Consider the following 23,558-nt stretch of genomic DNA (forward strand, 5'->3'; position numbering starts at 1 on the left):
CCTTTGTGGGATGACTCCCAACCAATTGAGCCACACCAGTCAGGGCTAAAACCATTTATTGTGTAGAGATATGGTCAGAGTCATTTAATATATAGAGCACCTGGTTCTATTTCTTTTATGTACACTGAATTATACAACTGGACTATTTTCTCTCCTGTATTGGTTGTAAAGAACCTCAGCCAAGTTTGTGGTCTGCCCCAAATAAGTATACAGGCCTTCTCTACATCTATTTTGGTATTAATCTCTCCCACAGTTTCAAGATATTTTTCTATCTTTATTTTCCCTATGCCCAACGTTCTACCGTATATTTTTAATAAATATCTTAGTGTTCGTCCAGTTTTTTTTCAAGTTTTCCTAATGTCTAAGAGGAGTATAGATCCAGCCCTGGGGGCTTGAGATTAAAAGCCAGGTAGCCTGCCATAAATGTGAAACACTTTTGAAGCCCCCCTTTTTTTTGTTTCAGTGTCAAATGGATCCCCCTGCCTTCCGAAATGTTTTTTCCAGGAAAATCCATGAACATGAAGTGTGTGTATATATGGTTTTAACTCCTGAAGTATCTATTTCAATTTAGTAAACAATAAGCACAAATGCACTTAGTGACACTATCCTTTTAGCACAAAGGAAACACAATGCCCTCTTACAGTTTAGTACATATTTTAAAAATGCCAACCTTGGAGGACTTGAAGATGGCAGAGGAGTGAATGGAAGTCACACTGTCCTCCTCCCAGGACTAATCTAGAATTAAAACTAAATTGTGGGGAAATCACCTGGAAAACAACTGAACAGTAGTGGGAGAGGAGCCTTAAAACCTCGGACCAACAAAGGAATCGGCTTTGGCACAACCTAGCTGGTGAGGAGTGCAGTAGAGGCTCGAGAAGGTGGATTAGGAACCCACGGGCAGCAGCACCAGAGGGATATTGAAACTGCTAGTTGGACCCCCTGAGAAGAGCAGGGTCTAAACCATAAGTGGGGATCTCCAGCCTACAGCACTGGAGCCCAAAAGGCACACAGATCGCAGCAAACTATGAAAAGTGCCAGGGTGCTCTCTGCCAGAGACAGGCAGCTGGAGACACAAAGAACCATTTAAAGGGCCAATACAAAAATTTGTAGTGGCAGCCACTTACCATGGGCTCCGGGAGAGGCAGGGGCAGGGTGGGATGAAGCCACCTGAGGAAAGACTGCACAAAGAGACTTTGGGGAAAGAACTGAGAAAGTAGATGGTGGGGTCCTGGTGCTAACTCACCCCCCATTCTGCAGCTGCCATCTTGCTTAGGGAGACTACTCCCACAAACAGCAGTAGCGTGAAAGGACACAATAGCCACGCTCGCATTAGCCTCACCCGGCCTGGTGTTGGGCAAGCCTGACTGCTGATTACAGAGCAGCAGTCACAGATAGTAGATCCCTGGTTAAAGGGGACGCAGAGTGGTCTAGAGATGAATGAGGAGAGTCTGGCAATGGAGGCGTAGAGGAGAGAACTGAGGGAGTAGCCAGGGGTATCCTGGTGCTAACTCCTCCCCCAAAGGACAGCGGACATCTTGCTCAGGCAGACCACTTCCCCAAGCATCAGCAGCAGCACAAAGGGACATGATAGCCCCTCCCACAGAAGGGACTCTGCCCCACTCTGACTGCTGAGGGCAGAGTGACTAGATTAACAGCTGAAGAAGACTGACACAGGCAGTAGATTCCTGGAAATTTCTAAAAGACTGCCTAAGATCAGACGGGGTCAACAGCAGACATCATCACAGGCAGATCCAGAAAGGAAAAAAAAAGTTGTCTCCTTACATAGAAGTTCACACGACAAAGTCAGAAAGTCAAGACAGATCAATTTAAGAAGCAGAAGCAAAAAAAGAGAATCTCGCAATAAATGGGAAGAAAAAGAACCCCCCCACACACACAAAAGAAGGGAAAGGAGGAATCCCCAAAAAGAGAACTAAATGAAATGGAGACAAGTCAACTATCAGATACTGAGTTCAAAATAATGGTTCTGAGGAAGCTCAGTGAGCTCAAAGAAAATTACCAAAAAAGTACAGGGAAACTATGAGGAAATTATTGCAAACTATATCAGCATGAAAAAAAGGCATGGAAAATATCAATAAGAGGCAAGAGGAAATGAAGAATACAATTTCTGAAAGAATCAAAATCAGGCTAGATGAAGCAGAGGATTGAAGTAGTGAGCTGGAGGATAAGGTAGAAAAAAGCTCCCAGAAAGAGCAAGAAAATGAAAAGACTAAAAAGGAATGAAGAGATGTTTAGGGAACTCTACGACAACCTGAAACAGTAATATTGGTATAATAGGGATTCCAGAAGGAGAAGAAGAGGAGCAAGGGATAGAGAACCTGTTTGAAAAAAGCCATGATGGAAAACTTCCCTCATTTGAGGAGAGAAAAAGTCACACAGGTCTAGGAAGCACAGACGGGCCCATTCAAGAGGAACTGAAGGAGGCCCACTCCAAGACATATCATAATTAAAGTGGCAAAATTCAAAGACAAACAGAATCCTAAAGGCACCAAGGGAGAAACAGATAGTAACATACAAGGGAGCCCCGATACGCCTAGCAGCTGACTTCTCAACAGAAACACTACAAGCCACAGGGGAATGGCAGGAAATATTCCAAGTAAATAAAAGAAAGAACCTGCAGCTAAGAGTACTCAACCCACAAGCCTGTCAATTAAAATGGAAGGCGAAGTAAGGAGTTTCCCAGACTAAAGAAAGCTAAAAGGATACACCTCTAACAAACTAGCACTACAAGATATGCTAACGGGACTGCTTTAAGAAGATAAAGAAAAAGAGAGAGAAAGTGTTTCACAAGAACAAGAGGAAAAAATGAATTCCTATCAATAATAACTTTAAATGTAAATGGATTAAATGCCCCAATCAAAAGACACTGGGTAGCTGAATAGATAAGAAAACATGACCCACACATATGCTGCCTACAGGAGACCCACCTCAGAACAAAGGACCTACACAGACTGAAAGTAAAGGGATGGAAAAAAATATTCCAAGAAAATGGGCAGAATTAAAAAACAGGGGTAGCAATACTTATATCAGACAAAATAGATTTCAAAACAAAGGCCATAAAAAGAGACCCAGAAGGACACTTCATAATACTCAAAGAATCCATCAAGAAGACATAAATGTTGTAAACCTATATGCACCCAACATAGGAGCACCCAAATATATTAGGAAAATCTTGGGGGACTTCAAGAAAGATATAGACAGTAACACACTGATAGTAGGGGATTTTAACACCCTACTGTTAAAAATGGATAGATCTTCCAAACAAAACAAGGATATGGTGGAACTGAATGATACATTAGATCAAATGCACTTAACTGACATATATAGAACCTTTCATCCCCAAGAAGCAAAATGCACATTCTTTTCAAATGCACATGGAACATTTTCAAAGATAGACCACATGATAAGACACAAAACAAGCCTCAGCAAATTCAGGAAAATTGAAATCATAACAAGCATTTTCTCGGACCACAAAGGCTTGAAACTAGAAAACATCCTCAAGGAAAAAACTCAGAAACATTCAAACTCATGGAGACTGAATAGTACACTATTAAACAATGAGTGGGTCGATAATGAGATAAGAGAAGAAATCAAAAAGTTTCTGGAAACAAATGAAAATGAAAAAACAAGAGTATAAAACGTATGGGACGCAACAAAGGCAGTCCTGAGAGGGAAGTTCATAGGAATACAGGCTTACCTAAAAATGATAGAAACATTTCAAATAAATGACCTAACCCTCCAGCTTTAAGAACTAGAGAAACAACAACAAACAAAGCCCAGAGTGAGTAGAAGAAAAGAAATAAGATCAGAGCAGAATTGAATGACAAAGAGACTAAAAGAACAATTCAAAGGATCAACGAATCCAGGAGCTGGTTCTTTGCAAAGATAAGCAAAATCGGACAAGCCTACCAGCAAACTCATCAAGAAGAAAAGGGAGAGGACCGAAATAAGTAATATCAAAAATGAAAGAGGAGAAATAACAGCTGATACCATAGAAATATAAAGGATTGTAAGAAATTACTATGAAGAATTATATGCCAAGAAGTTTGAAAACCTTGATGAAATGGACAAATTTCTAGAAAAATATAACCTTCCAACAATGAATGAGGAAGCAGCAGAAAGTCTGAACAGACCAATAACAGTTGGTACAATCGAAACAGTAATCAAAAAACTCCCAGCACACAAAAGCCCTGGACCAGACGGTTTCACAGGAGAATTTTACAAAACATTTCAGGAAGAGCAAACCCCTGTCCTCAGACTATTCCAAAAAATCCAAGAAGAGGGAACACTTCCAGACTCTTTTTATGAGGCCAGCATCATCCTAATCCCAAAACCAGATAAAGACACAACCAAGAAAGGAAACTAAAGGCCAATGTGGCTGATGAACATAGACATTAAAATCCTCAACGAAATACTGGTAAACCACATCCAGCAATACATTAAAAAGATCATCCATCGTGACCAAGTAGGATTCATCCCAGGCACATAAGGATGGGTCAGTATTTGCAAATCAATAAATGTGATACATCACATAAACAAAAGGAAAGACAAAAACCACATGATCATATCAATAGATGCAGAGAAAGCTTTCGATAAGGTACAGCACCCATTTATGATAAAAACACTCAGCAAAGTGGGAATAAAGGGAGCATACCTTAAAATAATAAAGGCCGTATATGAAAAACCTACAGCCAACCTCATACTCAATGGGCAGAAACTAAAATCTTTCCCACTAAAATCAGGAACAAGACAAGGATGTCGGCTTTTACTGAATTTCTATTCAACATAGTATTGGAAGTCCTAGCCACAGTGATCAGACAAGAAAAAGAAATAAAAGGCATCCAAGTTGGAAAGGATGAAGTAAAACTATCATTGTTTGCTGATGGCATGATAGTATACATGGAAAACCCCATAGGCTCCACCAAAAATCTACTCACCCTAATAAGTGAATTTGGCAAAACAGCAGATACAAAGTTAATATTCAGAAATCAAAGGCATTTTTGTAAACCCAAAATGAAATATCAGAATCAGAAATCAGGAAAATATAATCCCCTTTGCTATAGCAACAAGAAAAATTAAATACCTAGGAATAAACTTAACCAAGGAGATAAAAGACCTGTATGAAGAAAACTACACAACACTGAAGAAAGAAATTAAGGAAAACACAAATAAATCGAAGCACATTCCATGTTCATGGATTGGAAGAATTAACATCATCAAAATATCCATAGCACCCAAAGCAATTTCCAGATTCAATGCAATCCCTGTTAAAATACAATGATGTATTTCACAGGCATAGAACAAACATTTCAAAAATGTATATGGAACCATAAATGACCCTGAATAGCCACAATTTTGAGGAAGAAAAACAGTTGGACGGATCAGAGTAGCTGACATCAAACTATATTACCAGGCCACTGTAATCAATACAGTCTGGCACTGGCATAAAAAGAGACACATAGATCAATGGAACAGAATAGAGAGCCCAGAAATAAGTCCATGTCTCTGTGGTCAATTCGACAAAGGGTGCAGAAGCATAAAATGGAGTAAAAATAGCTTCTGCAACAAATGCTGTTGGGAGAGCTAGACAGCTACATGCAAAAAATTGAAATTTGATCACCCACTTACACCATACACAAAAATGAACACAAGATGGATAAAAGACTTAAATGCAAGTTGCGACACCATAAAAGTCCTAGAGGAGAGCATAGGCAGGAAACTCTCAGATATCCCATGTAGCAGTATTTTTAGTGTTAGGTCCCCTAGAACAGGGGACATAAAGGAAAAAATAAACAAATGGGACTTCATCAAAATAAGGAACTTTTGCACAGCTAAAGAAAATATCAGCAAAATGAAAAGGGAGCCAGTCGTATGGGAAAATAGATTTGCCAATGATACCTCAGATAGGGATTTGATCTCCAAAACATATAAAGAACTCACACAACTCTACTTCAAGAAGACAAACAATCCTATTAACAAATGGGCAAAGGACCTGAACAGACAGCTCTCCAGGGAAGAGATACAGAGGCCCCAGAAACATATGAAAGGATGCTCAGGATCAATAGCCATCAGAGAAATGCAAATTAAAACCACAATGAGATACCACTTTGGTCAGAAGTGTGAGGTCAGAATGGCCATCATAAATAAGTCAGCAAACAACAGGCACTAGTGAACTTGTGGAGAAAAGGGAACCCTAGTACACTGTTGATGGGAATGCAGACTGTTGCAGCCACTGTGAAAACAGTTTGGAATTTCCTCAAAAAGCTAAAAATGAAACTGCCTTTTGACCCAGCAATTCCACTGCTGGGATTATACCCTAAGAATCCCAAAACACCAATTCAAAAGGACCTATGCACCCCAATGTTCATAGCAGCACAATTTACAATAGCCAAGTGCTAGAAGCGACCTAAGCGCCCATCAGTAAATGAGTGGATCAAAAATCTATGGTACATTTACACAATGGAATACTATGCAGCAGGAAGAAAGAAAGAGCTACTACCCTTCGCGACAGCATGGATGGAACTGGAGAGCATTATGCTGAGTGAAATAAGCTAGGCAGTGAAAGACAAATACCATATGATCTTACCTGTAAGTGGAACCTAATCAGCAAAGAAAGCAAGCAAGGAAAATAATACCAGCAACATTGAAAGAAAGAAGAAACCGACTGTGAGAGAAGGAGGGGGAGTAGCAGGGAGGGGAGAGGAAGGGTCAGATCAAGAAACAGGTGTGAAGGAAGACACATGGATGAAAACAAGGTGGGGAAGGATAGAGGTGGAGAGGTGGGAATGGGTGGGCCAGGGGAAAATGGTGGCAGGTAAATGAAGACAAATGTATTTGAAAAAATTTAAAAAAATGCTAACCTTAAATCCAGAGCTTATATAAATGCCATAATTTTGCTATTGCACTCAGTGTAGTACACAAATTTTTTTGTCAGAGTGCAATAAAAATGAATTGGCCCTGGCTGGGTCATTTGGTTGGAACATTGTCCCATACACCAAAGAGGTTGCAGGTTCAATCCTGGGTCGGAGCCCATTTGGGAGGCAGCCAATTGATGTTTCTCTCTCAAATTGATGTCTCTCTTATGCTCTCTCTAAAATCAATAAACACATCCTCAGGTGAGAATTTTTAAAAATAAATAAATTATAAAAATTGTTTTTACCATGAGATAAATATTATTTATTAAAAGGTCCCTTTAACAAAATGATTATGAAAAATTTAGCTTAGAATTCAGCTATATTTCAGTTTTCAGCAATATCTCAATTCTATTAAGGAAATTAGTATTGTCACTTCTCCTTAAACCTCCTTTTCCCTGACTCCCATTTTTTAAATTATATTATTAATTTAGTATTGTGGTTTATAAACATTTACAATATGTTCTATGACCATAATTACTGTAATTCTTAAATCTTAGTGATATATTTGAATGGATTCGTTGCCTACTATAGGCCCTTTTACCATGATTTCTCCATTCCTGAATTCTTTATTTTGATGTATCTCTTGTTTGACTGAATGTCTGAGAGAAGGTGTTTCTCAAGAAGGTCAGTCGCATAGGCATTATGTGACAATCTCTTTCAGTATTTAGTGATGTTTACCTTTTGTCATTACACTAGAATGCTATCTTGGTTGGGTATAATATTCTTGAACATACTTTCTCTCCCTTCAACCTTTATAGTGTTGCTTCATTGTGTTCTGACATTGGATGTTGCTGTGGAGAAGTCTGAAGCCAGGCTGATTTTCTTGCCACTTTGTAGGTAACTTGGTTTTTTGTCTGGACTCATGAGATGTTTTTGTAACCAAGAAATTTTTTGGTTTTTACGCATTTAGTATCACTTGTTTTCTGGAACACAGTGTATTCTTTCAGTACAAATTGAATTCTTTCATTTCTTGGATTATACCCTTGAATACATTTGCTGTTCCATGTATTGGATTCTCTACTTTGGGGATAAGCGCTATCCCTGTGTTGGACTGTCTTTATTTTTCATAATTATTATCTTCCTTCCAGTTGCTTTAATATTCGGCTTTCCCCTAGATGCTTTAATTTTTTTCTTGCATTATGTATGTATGGTTGTTTTTCCTTTTTCCTTTTCACCTTACTAAAGTATACAGCCATTTTATTTGCTCTGCTATAGATGTTACTGAATTCTCCCTGACTGCATTTCCACAATATTTAAGATTTAAATGTTTTCCTCTGTGAGCTACAGTTTAAGGATTGGGGTTTTTCTGTTTTATATATTTTTCTACACATTGAGGGCATGGGGTAGAACTTGGGAAAATGCAGATACTAAAACATAAAGCTTCAGTAATTAAAACAATGTATATATGTATTGGTATAAAAAGATCTTTGGGATCTTTTTTAGGGAAGAAAAGCAAGCTAGAGAACCGTGTATAAAATACTGCTATTATGTATAAATTGAGGAAAATGTATGTAAATACATCTTTATACATTCACTTACATATTTGCTGTTATATATCTAAAATATAGACCTGGAATGATAGACAAGGAAATAATAATTGATTACCTATGGGAAAGGCACCTGAGTGGTAGCAGGATGGGATTGGTGGGAAGACTTTTCTCCATATGTTTTTTATACTTTTAAAATTTTGAACAGTGTAAATGAATTATGTAAAAACATGTGAGCTCTTTCTCTTCTGAGATTTAGTTGCTCCATCCTGGGTTCCTGAATCCTGTAGAAAGTATATCTCATTCCCATAGGGAACTTTGTACCAGTCCTCCAACTCTGTAGGGCCTGAAAAACTTGACCTTGATGAGATGGCTTCTGGGTAGTCACTTCTCCCTATATCTTCATCACTCTCCATATTTGTCACACTCCAGTCATAAATTTATAGTTCTCTCTAAACCTGGTCCTAATATTGAAAATTTTCCAGATTTTATTGATTTACTTTTGGGGGATGGAGTTAGAATAAGAGGTGTGCGATAATCTTTCCTCTCTTGGTTAGCACTTTTAAAAATATATGGCATAAAGTTGTACCCCATTTCTTTTCGGTTGTGCTGGTGATTTCTGTTGTTTTTGAATTTGGTAATTTCATTTCAGTGGATCCTGTATTTGGGAAGGAAGGGAGATTCTGATTTTACTTGCCACCATTTGGTTTAATTTCTGAGACCAACTTTGTATCTCCTTCCTTGCTGTGGTCTGGCCTCCATTACCCATGTATTCCTTGATGGTTGGCCCCTTTGCTGATTGTAGGGTCCATCTGAACACTATCTTACTCTGCTCCCTCCCTGTGTTGCCATTCCTGTACCTAACTTTCAACCTGGTCTTTGTCATATATAGTCAATCTCCCAAGCCCACTCTTTTGGTCTGTGTGAGGGCTGCGTCAGGTAGGGAAGATTTCCAGTGCTGCCTGGCCTTGCAGGACTCAGCCATCTGGGGAGTCCTCAGACTACCCTGGTTCTGGGGAAATAAGATACCAATTGCCAGATTCACTTTATACAGCTTTTGTTATACACACATACACACATGCATATTTCTTTTATCTGCTCATGTTTTGCTTCAAAAGCTCATTGCCCTTTCAACATAAATTCCCATATTATTTCTCAAGTTATAACCTCACGCTGCCAAAGATTTACACTGCTGACAGGTATCTTTCTGAAACCAAGAGGTAATCTTGCTAGTCCCTGTTTACAAATGTTTAGAAGTCTTGCACCATCTTGAGGAAGAAGTCCTAAAAATAAGAGTTATCCCAAAGCAAATCAGTTATAGCCTGAGAATATAAGTTTGTGAGGGTAGGAGCACTGTCTCCTTCATGGTTAGATCCCCAGCACTGAGAACAGTGCTTGGTATGGCATGGAGTAGGTACTCCAAAGATATTTTTTGAATTAAATTAATAAATAATAGATGCCTAGTAAATCTTTTGTGAATGAATGTTGATCTAGCTCACTGATAAGATTTCAGAATCTCTTTTGTTATCTGAAAACAACCAATTTAAGTAATTAACAAAAAACTTTGAGTGCGGGTACTTTTAACATTCTATGTCATTGTGTTCAAAGAAGGGATAATGGCATAATAAATGTAAATAGTAGACTTGACTATGGGAGTCTAGAAAAGAAAATCTGCCTGGCCTGTCTGATCTATCTATACACCTCATTCTATAAGGATTTATGGTCACATATACAAAATAAAATAATTTAGCATGCTTCACATGTGGCTTTAAATTTTGTCACTACCAAGTTGAAAAGGACAGCTGATTTTTGTAATGCCTTTCATTGGAGAGGAGCAAGTATTTCTTAACATTAAATTCTAAAACAAATCTCCCACTTGGGACTTTATATAGTGAACATTGAGTGAAAGGGTGGATATTACACTGCATATCATTTCTATGGTAAATAAGATAATTTTTAACAATGTCTTATGAAATCTACCTGATAAAACAATAAACCCAACTCGGTGATGCCAGTTCTGTTTATAGCTAGATAAGATGGTCCACCTGTGTGGCTATCTGTTGTTTGTCCGGCTTGACTCCAGGATAAACTTGGAGCTTCTGGCCTTCAGATAGTTTTTCTTACATAAGGGTCCCTTTTCTCTGCTGGCCTCTTGACAGGTCCAGTAGAGCAGCCATTTGGAGATTGGGTTGTCAAGCTAGGGTCTGAACTGCTGTTGACTATGTGACTGGGTAAGGTAGGTTCATATGCCTTAGAAACTGAGTGAGAATTGGCATGAATGATATCAATTGGGTAAAACCTGATGGCCTAACTAGGCAGTTTCCCTGAATAGGCAATGCAAGAGCACCTACAGGCAAAGCCAGAAACATTACTGTATCTCAACCAAATTAGAAAACATTAATCAACTTTTTGTTTCCTAACTTAAGTTTTAGATTGTTTTTTTAAAAAGATTGATTGATTAATTGATTATTTATTTATTTATTTATTTATTTATTTTTCCAGAGAGGGGAAAGGAGGGAGAAAGAGAAACAATCAATGTGAGAAAGAAACATTGATCGGTTGCCTCTTGTACACACCCCAACCATGTGCCCTGGCCAGGAATCAAACCAGCAACCTTTTGCTTTGCAGGATGACACCCAACCAACTGAGCTACACTGAACAGGGCCTTAAGTTTTAAATGTACTCGTTTCTTATTCCCTAATTTATTAAGATTTAAATTTACTGTGGAGGGTGTATTAAACCAGTCATGCTTATATACTGAAATGTTAAGTGAGAAAAGGAAAATACAAAGAGTATAAACAATAGAATTGAACTGTACTTAAATATATACTTAAGGATTAATGTCATTAAAATGTCTACATTAATCTAAGCAGTCTACATATTCAGTGCAATCCCTATCAAAATACCAATGATATTCTTCTCAGAACTAGAACAAGTAATCCTAAAAATTCTGCAAAATACTTTGAATATCCACAACAATGAGAGAAAAGAACAAGACTGAATGCTTCCCGATTTCAAACTATATTACAAAGCCATGATTAAAACACTATGGTGCTGGCACAAAAGACAGATACATAGATCAATGGAACAAAATAGAGAGCCCAGAAATAAATTCGCATTTATATGGTCAATTCGTCTACAACAAAGGAAGCAAGAATACACAATGGAGAAATGACAGTCTCTTCAATAAGTGGTGTTGGAAAAAATGAACAAACACATGCAAAAAATTTAAACTGGACCACTCTGTTACATGATGCACAAAAGAGTAAACTCAAAATGGGTTAAAGATTTAAATTTGACACTTAAAACCATAAAACTCATAGAAGGAAATACAGGTAGTAAACTTCTATGATGTCAGTTTTACTAATATCTTTTTGGATATGTCTCCTCAGGCAAGGAAAACAAAAGCAAAAATAAACAAATAGACTACATCAAACTAAAAAGCTTCTGTACAGCAAAGGAACAATCAACAAAACAAAAAGACAGCCTACTAAATGAGCAGATATTCACAAATGATATATTTGATAAGGGGTTAATAATCTAAAATATATAAGGAATTCATATAACTCCACATCTGAAAAAAATCCAATTAAAAAATGAGCAGAGGATACAAATAGATGTTTCTCCAAAGAAGACATACAGATGGCCACAGGCATGTGCAAAGATGCTTAACATCACTAATCAAGAGGGAGATGTGTATCAAAACCACAATGAAGTACCACTTCATACTGGTCAGAATGGTTGTTATCAAAATGTCAACAAATAAGTGTTGGCTAGTGCTGAAGTGGAGAAAAAAGAACCTTCAGCACTGTTGGTAGGAATGTAAATTGGTGCAGGCACTATTGAAAACAGTATGGAGATTCCTTTAAAAATTTAGAAATAGAACTACCATGTGGCTCAACAATTCTACTTCTGGCTATTTATCAAAAAAAAAAAGAAAAAAGAAAAACCCAAAAGTACTAATTAAAAAAAAATACCAGGTGGGGCAAAAGTAGGTTTATAGTTGTTCATATGGAAAATAATACAGTAATTAATACATAATAATACAAGAATAAACTGTTTCATGTACTTGTAACTGTAAACGTACTTTTGCCCTACCCTATATGTGCACCCCTCTGTTTATTGCAGCATTATTTACAATATCCAATATATGGAGGCAGTGTAGGTGTCCATCGATAGATGAACTGATAAAGAAGATATGGTACATATATACAATAGAACATTACTCATCAGTAAAAAATAAAATCTTACCATTTGTGACAACATGAAAAGACCTTGAGGGTATTAATGCTAAATGAAATAAGTCAGACAGAAAGACAAATACTGTTTGATTTCATTTGTATCTGTGGGATCTAAAGAAATAAATGAACAAACAAAACAAGAACAGACTCATAGAAACAAAACAAACTGATGGTTGCCAGAGGGATGTGGGGAGAGAGGATAGGTATAAAATAACATTAAAATATACTTAGAAGAAGAGAGTGGTGAGAAATACCAAAAGACTAAGTCTTTGTTCTTGGTTACTAAAACTTATTTTTAGGAAAAATAACCTGGTAATTTTTTAGCACTTTTAAAAAGAAGATAAATGTGAGGTCTGTCCAGAAAGTATCCAGGCATGTAATATGAAAAAGAGAGACATTTATTGAAGAAAATACAAGAAACATTGTACATAGGACAGTAATGCCTCAGTCCCCTTCAAAGCTATGACCTTCTTGAGGAAATCTGGTTAATTTGTAGCAGTTTGAATCAAATCATTAGCAACTGCAGCACAATGTTCCTTCGGCTCTAATAGCAGAAGCCATGGGACAAATTTTGCCATGATATGTTTCATGCCAAAATTCTGCATCAAAATCTCAGACATGGTAGATTTTGGAATCCCCAGATCAGCTTCTAGTTCTTGCACTCTCAGCCACCAGTTTTTGTTGATTGTAGCCCATACATGTTCAACATTCTCAGGTGTTCTGCTTGTTGCAGGCCTTTCAGAATGTGGGCCGTTTTCAACAGATTCCTGACCATCTTTGCAGTGTTTGTGCCACACTTTTATTTGTGCTGCATTTATTGCATCATCTCTAAAAGCCTTCTGAATCAATTGGATAGTTTTCATGAAGGAATGTTCAGGCTTAACACAAAATTTGATGGAGAGTCATTACTCGGTCAGTCAATTTGAATGCGAGGGCCACACAGTACACATAGTTACTCATTGGCGTCTACCACCCCCCACTGACTAGTACAGTGAAGTTGTCATTGTTCACACATGCGCATTCCAGTCCATTCTCCCTGGCTGCCAGGTTACATTGATCTCATACAAACCATTCTCATTCTATTAACAATGGCTGGATTTTTCCAGAGAGACTTCATAATAATTTCATATTGCCTAGAAAAGAGAGCTTTAGAGTAGAGAAGAAATAAGTAATAAATCTGTGTTCAGCCAAATTGCAATATTCGGACCTCCCAAATCCCTGTCTAAAGTCACACTTAATAAATGAATGATTTTTATTTTTTTATTTTTATTAAATTTATTGGGGTAACATTGGTTAATAAGATTATATAGGTTTCACGTGTACATTACTATACTGCATGATCTTCCTATTGCATTGTGTGCCCATGACCCAAAGTCAAACCACCTTCCATCACCATATTTGACCCCCCTTTACTCTTTAATACCCTCCACCCCTTCCCTCTGGTAGCCACCATACTGTTGTCTGTGTCTCTGAGTTTTGTTTGTTTTTCTTGTTTGTTCATTTGTTGCTTTCAATTTCATATCCCACATAGAAGTGATATCATATGGTTCTTAAGTTTCTCTGTCTGACTTATTTCACTTAGCATGATATTCTCAGGATCCATCCAGATTGTCACAAATGGCAGTATTTCACCTTTTCTTATGGCTGAGCAGTATTCCATTGTATATATGTTTTATCTCTTTATCCAGTCTTATACTGAAAGACACTTTGGCTGTTTCCATGCCTTGGTTGCCATGAATAATGTTACAATGAACATAGGGGTGCATATGTCTTTGTGAATAAATGTTTTCTAATTTTGGGGGTAAATACCCAGAAGAGAAGTTGCTGAGTCATAAGGTAACTCTATTCTTAATTTACTAAGGAACCTCCATATTGTTTTCCATAGTGGTTGTACAAGTTCACATTCCCACCAGCAGTGAATGAGGGTTCCTTTTTCTCCACAACTTCTCCAACACTTATTACCTGTATTGTTGATTATAACCATTCTGACAGGTGTGAGGTGGCATTTCATTTTGTTTTTTATTTGTAGCTCCCTAATAACTAATGAAGTTGAGCATCTTTTCATATGTCTGTGGGCCATTTCTATGTCTTGTTGGGAGAAATGTCTGTTCAGGTCCTCTGCCCATTTTTTATTGGATTGTTTGTTTATTTGGTGTTGAGTTGTATGAATTCTTTATATTTTGGATATTAACCCCTTGTTGGAGTTGTTCTTTGCAAATACCTTCTCCCATTATGTTGGTTGCCTTTTTGTATTACTGGCAATTTATTTTGCTGTGCAAAAACTGAAGGGTCTCTAAAATCCCAAACATGCAGTTATTACATAGGCTTTGCCTCTGTTATAAGAAATGCCATACCCATTGGCAGTCACTCCATTTTCCTCCTAACCTTCTAGACTCAGGTAACCAACTTTCTATCTCTATAGGTTGCCTATTCTGAATTTTTCATGTAAATTGAATCATGCAACATGAGGTCTTTTGTCACTGGCTTTTTCATTCAGCATAATATTTTCAAGGTTCATCAGTACAGTAGTATGTGTCAGTACTTCATTTCTTTTTATTTAATATTTATTTTTATTTTCATTTTTATTTCTAATATGTGGGTATATCACATTTTATTTATTCATTCATCTGTTGGACATTTTTGTTATTTCAACTCTGGCTAGTGTGAATACTGCTGTGAACATTCATATACAAGTTTTTGTGTGACATATGTTTTCATTTCTTTTGGGTATATGCACATCTATGAGTAGAATTGCTGGGTCACATAGTAATTCTTCATTTAGCACTTTGAGACACTACCAGACTGTTTTCCAGAATGGCTACAGCATTTTAACCCCATCAGCAGTGTGTGAGTGTTCCAGTATCACAATATCCTCATCAACACTTCTCCTCTTTTTGACTGTAGCCATCCTAGTGGGTGTGAAGGGTGTATTATTATGGTTTTGATTTGCATTTCCCTGATAACTAATGGCCATGTGCATAGATTCTTTGGGGAAGTCTCTATTCAAAGCCTTTGCCTGTTTTTTAAATTAGGTTATTTGTCTTTTCATCATTAACTTTTAAGAATTCTTGCCTTGGCTGGTGTGGTTCAGTGTATTAGTGTTGGCCTGTGAACCAAAGGGCTATGATTCGATTCCTGGGTTGCAGGCCAGGTCCCCGGGTGGGGGCATGCAAGAGGTGGCCAATCAATGTATCCCTCGTGCATCGATGTTTCTCTCCCTCTCTTTATCCCTCTTTTCCCCTCTCTCTAAAAATAAATAAAAATTTTAAAGAATTCTTTATATAATTTGGATGTAAGTCCTTAATTTACAGATATTTTCTCCTATTTGTGGGTTGTCTTTTCATTTTCATGATGGTGTCCTTAAAAGCACGAGTTTGATTTTGATGAAGTACAATTTATTTATATTTTCTTGTGCTTTTAGAATTATACCTAATAAACCATTGCCTAACCTAAGATCACCAAGGTTTACTTACATCTGTTTTCTTCCAAGAGTTTTATAGTTTAACACTTCCATTAGGACTTTGGTTGGTTTTGAGTTAATTTTTATACATGATGTAAGGAAGTGCTCTAACGCCATTCTTTTGCATGGGGCTATGCAATTGTCCTAGCACCATTTGTTGAAAAAGAAAAAAAAAAACACAACTATTTTTCCATTGAATTATCTTAGCACCCTTGTTGAAAATCATGTAACTGTAAATGTGAAGGTTTAGTTCTGGACTCCTAACTTTATTCCATTGATCTGTATGTCTGTACAGTTATATTTTTCTTTCATTCATTTTACAAAGATTTGTTAAGCATCTTTATCTGCTAAGCATTGCTCAACATATCCACGTTACTTGCTTTTGGGAACCAAACCATCTCTCTTGAAGACCAAATCCTCTTTAAGAAACTCATTCTAATAGGATATAGAGTCTCTTTTTCTTAATGAGATATAAAGTGATTTCCTTTTATAACCAAACCTATAGAGGCAGTTATCCCTATCTGATTTGTACACAGCCTTTTGGCAATTTGTAGTTTGTCCTACTACATGAATGTTCAGAAGTCTTGAGTGTATTTTAGAGGGCTTGGAAATTGGTCTTGGATAGTCCAGTGAATGTACTGTAGATGAGGTGAGTTTTAAAGTGCCAGAAGAATCTGTGACGATGGTGAGAGGTTTCCTGGCAGGTGTGACGTGGCCCATGTGCAACTTGAGAGGCCCTGGAAGCTGGGAAGTCTAGTTCTTGCAGCATTAAGGCCAGAGTGAAATGGTGGGGCGGGACTGCTGGATTGCATACCTATAATTCTACTTTTAGATTTTATTTTCATAGCAGCCTGTTGCCAGTGTAAAGTTACAAAGAGAAAATGATGTTTATAGGTACTGCTTATTGCTGGGTCTAAGATGGCCTAAAGGAGGCAAGAATTTTATGTAGTGGTGGTCACTGGTTTCTAGACAGAGATTGTGGTTGGTAGGAATTGAAGGAGGAGGCCAAAGAAATTGATGATTATATAAAATAATTAAAGATAATTCCAGTGTTATAGCTTGACGATATTGGGAGGATAATTGTACCAGTGCTTACTGTAATAAAAAAGGTGAAAAAATGGTTTATAAAGATAATAAACTTTGATTATGCTATGCTTATTGGCAAAATCTTCAAATGAATTATAAAAGTTACCAACTTAACCATTAGGTAGTATATCAAGTCTAATATTCAGGAGCTTCCGGTGTTCATTGGACACAAATACAGTTGATTTCCCTTCCACAGATGCCTATTCATTTTTGAAACCAATATGGTAAATGAACTTTCAATGTCTAATTTTAAAGGTTAAGGAATGGTTTTATTTTCTCTGCCTTATGATAAGTGTAAAAAATATTTCACTTGGTCAGGCTTAAGAAGGGTACCTAGATTCCATGGTTTGCTATTGTAATTAACCATATTATTGTTTTCAGGGAGGAAAAGTCTTTAATGTTTACTACATTGAAAAACATAGTCTGTACAACAATAAAGATAAGTTTCCATTGTTCAAGATAGTTTTGTGTCCAAACATTAAAATTTGAATGTTTTAGAAAATTTGTTTCATGTTGAAACTTAGTATAGTACATTTATTTACCCACCCTAAAATTTCTTTCAGGAATTGTTCCATCTTCTGTTGTCCTGACTTCTTTTCAAGTGATGTCAAGAGTTTTTCTAATATGGGCAGTAACACACAGTGTCAAAGAGGTAAGTGTTTATATAAACTGAAATAAAATAATATTAGCACTAACAAATGTTAGTCAGCTTTTCTTTCTCATATGTGTGTTATAGCTAAAGATGGAATTCCATGTCACATCAATATAGCCCAGAGAAAATTCATAGTCACTGTTGCAATTGGTTTACTAGTGGGAGACATACCCCAAATATGCAGTGTTGTTAAAGAAAAGACTAATAATTAAAAGACTTTAAATGATAAAGTTCTGCAGTCTTTGACCCCTTGGAGATTTGGGTGGTGTGGATGTAGTCTGCACACCAGCTATATTCCTCTGGCATCTTGTTTGTGTCCAGCACACTTACATCTGGACAACTGCATCCTTATAGTGGGACTCTTGTGAAAGTAGGGGATGTTAATTCATTCCCAGAACAGTCATCTTTTTTAAAATAATTTTTTTTATGTTTTCAATTAATATTAGTTTCAGGTGTACACTCCAGTGATTAGACATTATATAACTTATTAAGTGATCACCCCAATAAATCTAGTACCCATCTGGCACCAGACATAGTTATTACAATGTCATTGACTATATTCCCTATGCTGTACTTTATATCCCCATGATTATTCTGTAACTACCAGTTTGTACTTCCTAATGCCTGCATCTTTTTCACCCAACACCCCCACCCTCTGGCAACCCTCAAAATGTTCTATGTACATAATAGTCTGATCTTTTTAGGACCAGGAGAAACAAAGTTGTTTCCACTCAGCCCACCAGGGCTAATGGAATTCCCCGAAAGTGTTGAATCTAGAGAACCCGAGAGGTGAATGCTCTCTGCTGGGGGCCTGGGCGGTAGATACCCAGGCAGGCCGGGAGGGGAGAGCCAGGGAGGGGAGAGCCATCCTTACCGTAGGTGCAAAGTCACAACTACGCTTTCCGTTCTAGTATTGGGGATAGGGGTTGTTTTCCTATATGATTTTTTGGGCTATTTTTTTTGTTTTGCTTTTTAAAAGTCATTTATTTCTTGCTAATGTCACCGTGAGGTAAAGTATCTGTAACCACCAATTCATTTTTCAGTCCCAAAAACCTATCACCAGCATTGCTGGATTCTTTGGGGCTTATGAAATGTATCCATTAGCATTATTCTGGTGGTTTGGGGGGTTTTTGCTCTCTCTTCTTCTGAAATCTCTGTCAAACATTTTGATTTTGGGGATTTATTTTGACAGTTTCATTTGTATTTCAACTAACGAGTTTTTCTAACTTTTTATTGGAGTATGATATAGATAACAGAAAAGTGCACATAGCTAATGAGTTTTTAACCAGAATTGATTAAACTAAGTTGTTCTTTTTGTTAAATTCATATGGAATTTGCAGCTGCATGGGATTTTTTTTTTTTCCCTCCTCTCATTCCTTGAAGGTGTCTGAACTTTCTGTGCAGGGAGAATGTAAAACAATCACATACTTTTTTTTTTTTTGAGTGGTCACATTTCTTTAAAAAAATAAGGTTAAAAGAAAAAACAGGCAAATAAATCCAAATGTAGCATATTGCCCTTTGTTCTCACTTTTGTTTATGGTGTAAGAAAAAGTTCCTGTACTTGTACCATGTAACCTCTTTATACAAATCATCATTTTAACCTATATTTCTTGCTCCCTTACTTTCTTGTATATGCTATTTCCTTTTTACTTTAAAACTAACTGATAGTTTTAACTTCCCAATAGTCTCAAGTGTCCTATTTCTAACAGTAACTCATTTACATTCTTAAATAGGTAATTGTGTGTGTTCAATAATTAAATGTCAGGTATGTGAATACAGAGTACTGTCAACTATGGAGTGTTTAATCGCTTTGCCAGTACAGTCAGTTGTTAATTGTGCAGGTGCTCATGTTCCGGCTGATGGATTATTCATGGCCCCTGCTTCCACTCTCTTCTGCTTCAGTGACCACTTTTGCTTATTGGCCCTCTGGCACTCCAGAGAGCAAGTAAATAAATGCTTACAATTCAAGTCAAGCAATTCCGCTATCCATATTACTGTTAGCAACATTTGCCAGGATTTCCTGAGCAGATCATTAAGACTGCTTGGCTTAAAAAACTATTAAATATCTCTGGATTACAGATACTTGGAGTTGGCCATTGACCTCAGTAACCACGCTGCCTGATAGATGGTGTCTATTTGAGCTTTGCAATAATTTAGGTTACATACGTGTTACATTTTCATATTCAAAGTTATTTCTCTGTAACCAAACTTAACCAGTTTATACTATTATTAATTGTTTTCTTAAGAATGTGATACAGTAAATTTCATTGCCTTTCTACCACTTTTACATACACCCTACTGACCAGTTGACTTCATTCATATGTAAGTAGGATTCAGTCTTTTTCAGGATCAAGGTCCTTTTCTCCTCATTTCCCTTTTCTTGGGACAGAACTCATTCATCATTTTGCTTATAGCACCCTACCCTAAGTCATGGACAGGAAACTTGAAAAGCCTGTTTCTGTGGCATTTCAGGGGCCATCTGCTGTCTATCACCTGTTCCTTGCCCCTTCTCTTAGTGAAATGCTATTTTCCTGTGTTAGAGTTTCATATTAACTATAATTCAGTTTGTTCTATACAATATTACACATGACTTCTCTACTTATTTCCGTTCTTTTTTTCCCTGAAATGTATTTAAAATATCTTTATTTTCCTTATATTCAGCTATGTTTATTTTAATGGTGGGAACCACATAACTAATGCATAAGGAAATTGACCTTAGAAACAGCTGCTTAATAAAATATATCTTTTCCCCTGGCTGAGTAGCTCAGTTGATTAGAGCATCATCTGGATATTCCAAGGTTGCAAGTTTGATCCCCAGTCAGGGCACATGCAAGAATCAACCAATGAATGCATAATACATGGAACAACAAAAATCAATGTGTTTCTCTCTCTCTCTCTCTCTCTCTCTCTCTCTCTCTCTAAAATATATTTCATTTTCTCATAGTAATGTTCAAATTCTTTTCATACTACTCTCATTCTCAGTTTCTTTTTATATCACAGTCCCTCCTAAAGTGGACAAGAACTCTTCGTGTTCCCAGCATTACATTTGGATTTGGACTCTTGCTCAATCCCCTCTGAGCAGCTCATATTTTCCATGCTCATTCCTTGTTATCCTATAATTGTACATGATGTGCCAAGGTATAGCTCATATACTTTTGATGACTGGGTACTACTTTTTTCATAGTGGAGGTGTATTTCCTTTAAATAGGCCCTCCTCACTTGTCATTTTAATTTTCTGCCCCATAAATGTCACCGTGTACACTGTAGAACTAAAAGGTGATCAGATGATTTTCTTTATGACATATAAGGACCCACCCATCAGCTACTGTGACACCTTGATTGGCAGCATATTAAAGGAAAAAATGTGGTCTCTATGTTCAAAAGCTTTCTCCTGATCTAACATAACATTTTTCCCGTTTAAAGATTACACACACACGCACACGCGTGCGCGCGTGAAGTAAAGCTCCTGACAAAAACAAGTTTAGGCTGGGGGGAGATACAGGAGAGCGTCAGCAGTTCTAGCTGACCTCTTTTGTTTCCAATTTTCCCACCTGTCTCCCCGACCTGAACTGGTTCCTTCTCACCACTTAGCCAAGCTGGCCACTCCAGCTGCTATGTCTGGCCTTCCCAGGCATCCGTGCTCTCACCGCCTCTTTGAGTCTGTTCTTTTTCTTCATGTTGAAGTAAAACAGGATTGTCATTTTTCAAAGTGAACTGCAGTGGGAAATACCACCTTCCATCTTTCACTGCCATCCAACACCCCCTGCCCCCGCCACTTCAAAAACAGATAAGTTCACATATTTTTCCTTGTCCAAAAGTAGCTAAACTGAGCCCTAGATCCATGGGCACATAAGTAGGCCATTGTCCCTTTTCCTGGCCCAGCCCTCTTTGAAGAAGCTACTCCAAATTCTCTCCTGAGTTCTTAGTGTAAGACAGAAGTCCCTGGTCACCTCCATGGGCAGTAGTTGAGAAAGAAGTTGCTAAACTCTCCCTCTGGCTTTAGCCCAAGTGTATCTATACTTTACTAGGGTTGATTTACATAAAATAAAACTATACCTTGGAATCTTGAGCCTTCACTCCTTTCTCTCCCTTTACCACTATTGGAAAAATGGGTGTTTTCCCATATTGCTCTGGAATGTTCTGTGAGTGCTCCTGATTTCCCCAGTCAGCTGTTTCCCACTTCTTTTTGGCATGCTACTTCATGACACTTAATCTGCCATTCTTGCCCACTTCTCAGCAAGGTGCTTACTAAAAGCTTGTAACCAGTGTTTAAGAAAATTAGTAACCTCCAATAGTTTATTATTATACTGGTTTTTGTTTATCTGATGCATTATAGTTTACAGAGAGCTTTATTAAAATATAATATTATCATTTACTCTTAAAAACTGTCCTTGAGGTCAGTTGTAGTCTCCTCCATCTAGAGTTTGGAGATAGAGAGGCAAAGTGACTGTCACACGCCCAATAAGTGGCTGTTTCCTGCTCACCTTTTATAAATGGGACTTAAACACACCCTTATTTTCACATGCTAGACATGCTTCATTTGTATGGAGATGAGCACCCCATTTCAGATTCAGAAGCACCTTTCCTCTTCAACAGTTTTCTCATGCTACATGCATATTAAGATATGATTCTCCAGTCAGATCATTTATACATGAAATATGCACATCATTTGGCCCTTGGGTGCTTGTCAGCAACATTTTGCCTATTTGCTTCTCTGTTTTTTTAGTGCTCAAGTGGCTCTGTGATGAATTCCTGCAATTAATTGGCCGTTTTCCATGAAAGTTCAAAGACTGTTTTTCATATTGGGGTTTATGGACTATTTGGAACAGAACTACCCAGAAAACTTATTAAAAATGCACATTCCAGATCCCGCCCACACTTGGGAGTGGAGCCAGAGAATCATCATTGTTATTAGGCATTGTTATTATCAGATAATTTTATGAATTCTAAGGTTTGAGAATGCTCTAACATACCTTATGTTGTGCTGAAGCTTTTATTTGACCTTACTCTTTTCTCGGCTTTACTTCACATTTCTACTTAATTTATTTGAATCCTAAGCAAATCTTACCATCTCTTTCTAAGTCCAAGAGCCATAGTTTCATTCTTGAAGAACAAAAGCCTTCAAGGTCCCTTCACTGCTAAGTAAAGGTACTAAGTATTTTCTTGTGCCTTCTCCAAAATCTCGTGTCTGCTGACCTGGGGCTCATGTGCATGTAAGAGGAAGCTTGAGGGACCCACCGTGAAGGCAGAGGAAGATCTGAAACCATGACATTGAAGAGCAAAGCTAACTTTCATTATAAGAGAGAGGCATAGGGGTCTAGTTGCTTCACTTTTGGGGGTTGGTTGCTGAGAAGAGCTCTGTCCTGAGCATGTGCTTCCTGTTGTCTGGCCAAAGCCAACAGGTAGGTTGTTTAGCAGATGATTTCCACATGAGGAAATACTGTGCAAACATCTCTCTTCCTGGGACTTCTCCAGGAATGTTACCTTCCTTGGACAATTTAATTACGTTCTACGTAATTCAAACTCAGTATTCTAGAACATGAAGGTTTAGTATCCGTAACTTAATGTGAGGAGTTTGTAAGTGTTCATTTTGACACTTATTTTAGGACAGCACTTTAGCTTCCTGAGTCTTGCTTTTCTCATCTGTAAAGTGTTAATACTAGTATCTGTCCTACTTATGTCACAGAGTATTTTGTGAAG

The 23,558-nt window shown here is 37.4% G+C and overlaps 1 protein-coding gene across 1 annotated transcript in view; it reads left to right on the forward strand.

The window, feature by feature from the left end:
- Window positions 1-23,558, forward strand: part of HACD2 (3-hydroxyacyl-CoA dehydratase 2) — a 109,540-nt gene that overhangs the window by 54,760 nt on the left and 31,222 nt on the right. The window contains exon 4 of the mRNA XM_054575202.1: window positions 17,770-17,858. Coding sequence (XP_054431177.1) covers window positions 17,770-17,858 — 89 coding nt within the window. The remainder of the gene's footprint in view (window positions 1-17,769; window positions 17,859-23,558) is intronic.

Source organism: Pteronotus mesoamericanus, unplaced genomic scaffold (genome assembly GCF_021234165.1).
Source record: "Pteronotus mesoamericanus isolate MK-2021 breed Mesoamerican mustached bat unplaced genomic scaffold, CSHL_Meso_final contig_27, whole genome shotgun sequence".
In the NCBI taxonomy this organism is placed as follows: Eukaryota; Metazoa; Chordata; class Mammalia; order Chiroptera; family Mormoopidae; genus Pteronotus; species Pteronotus mesoamericanus.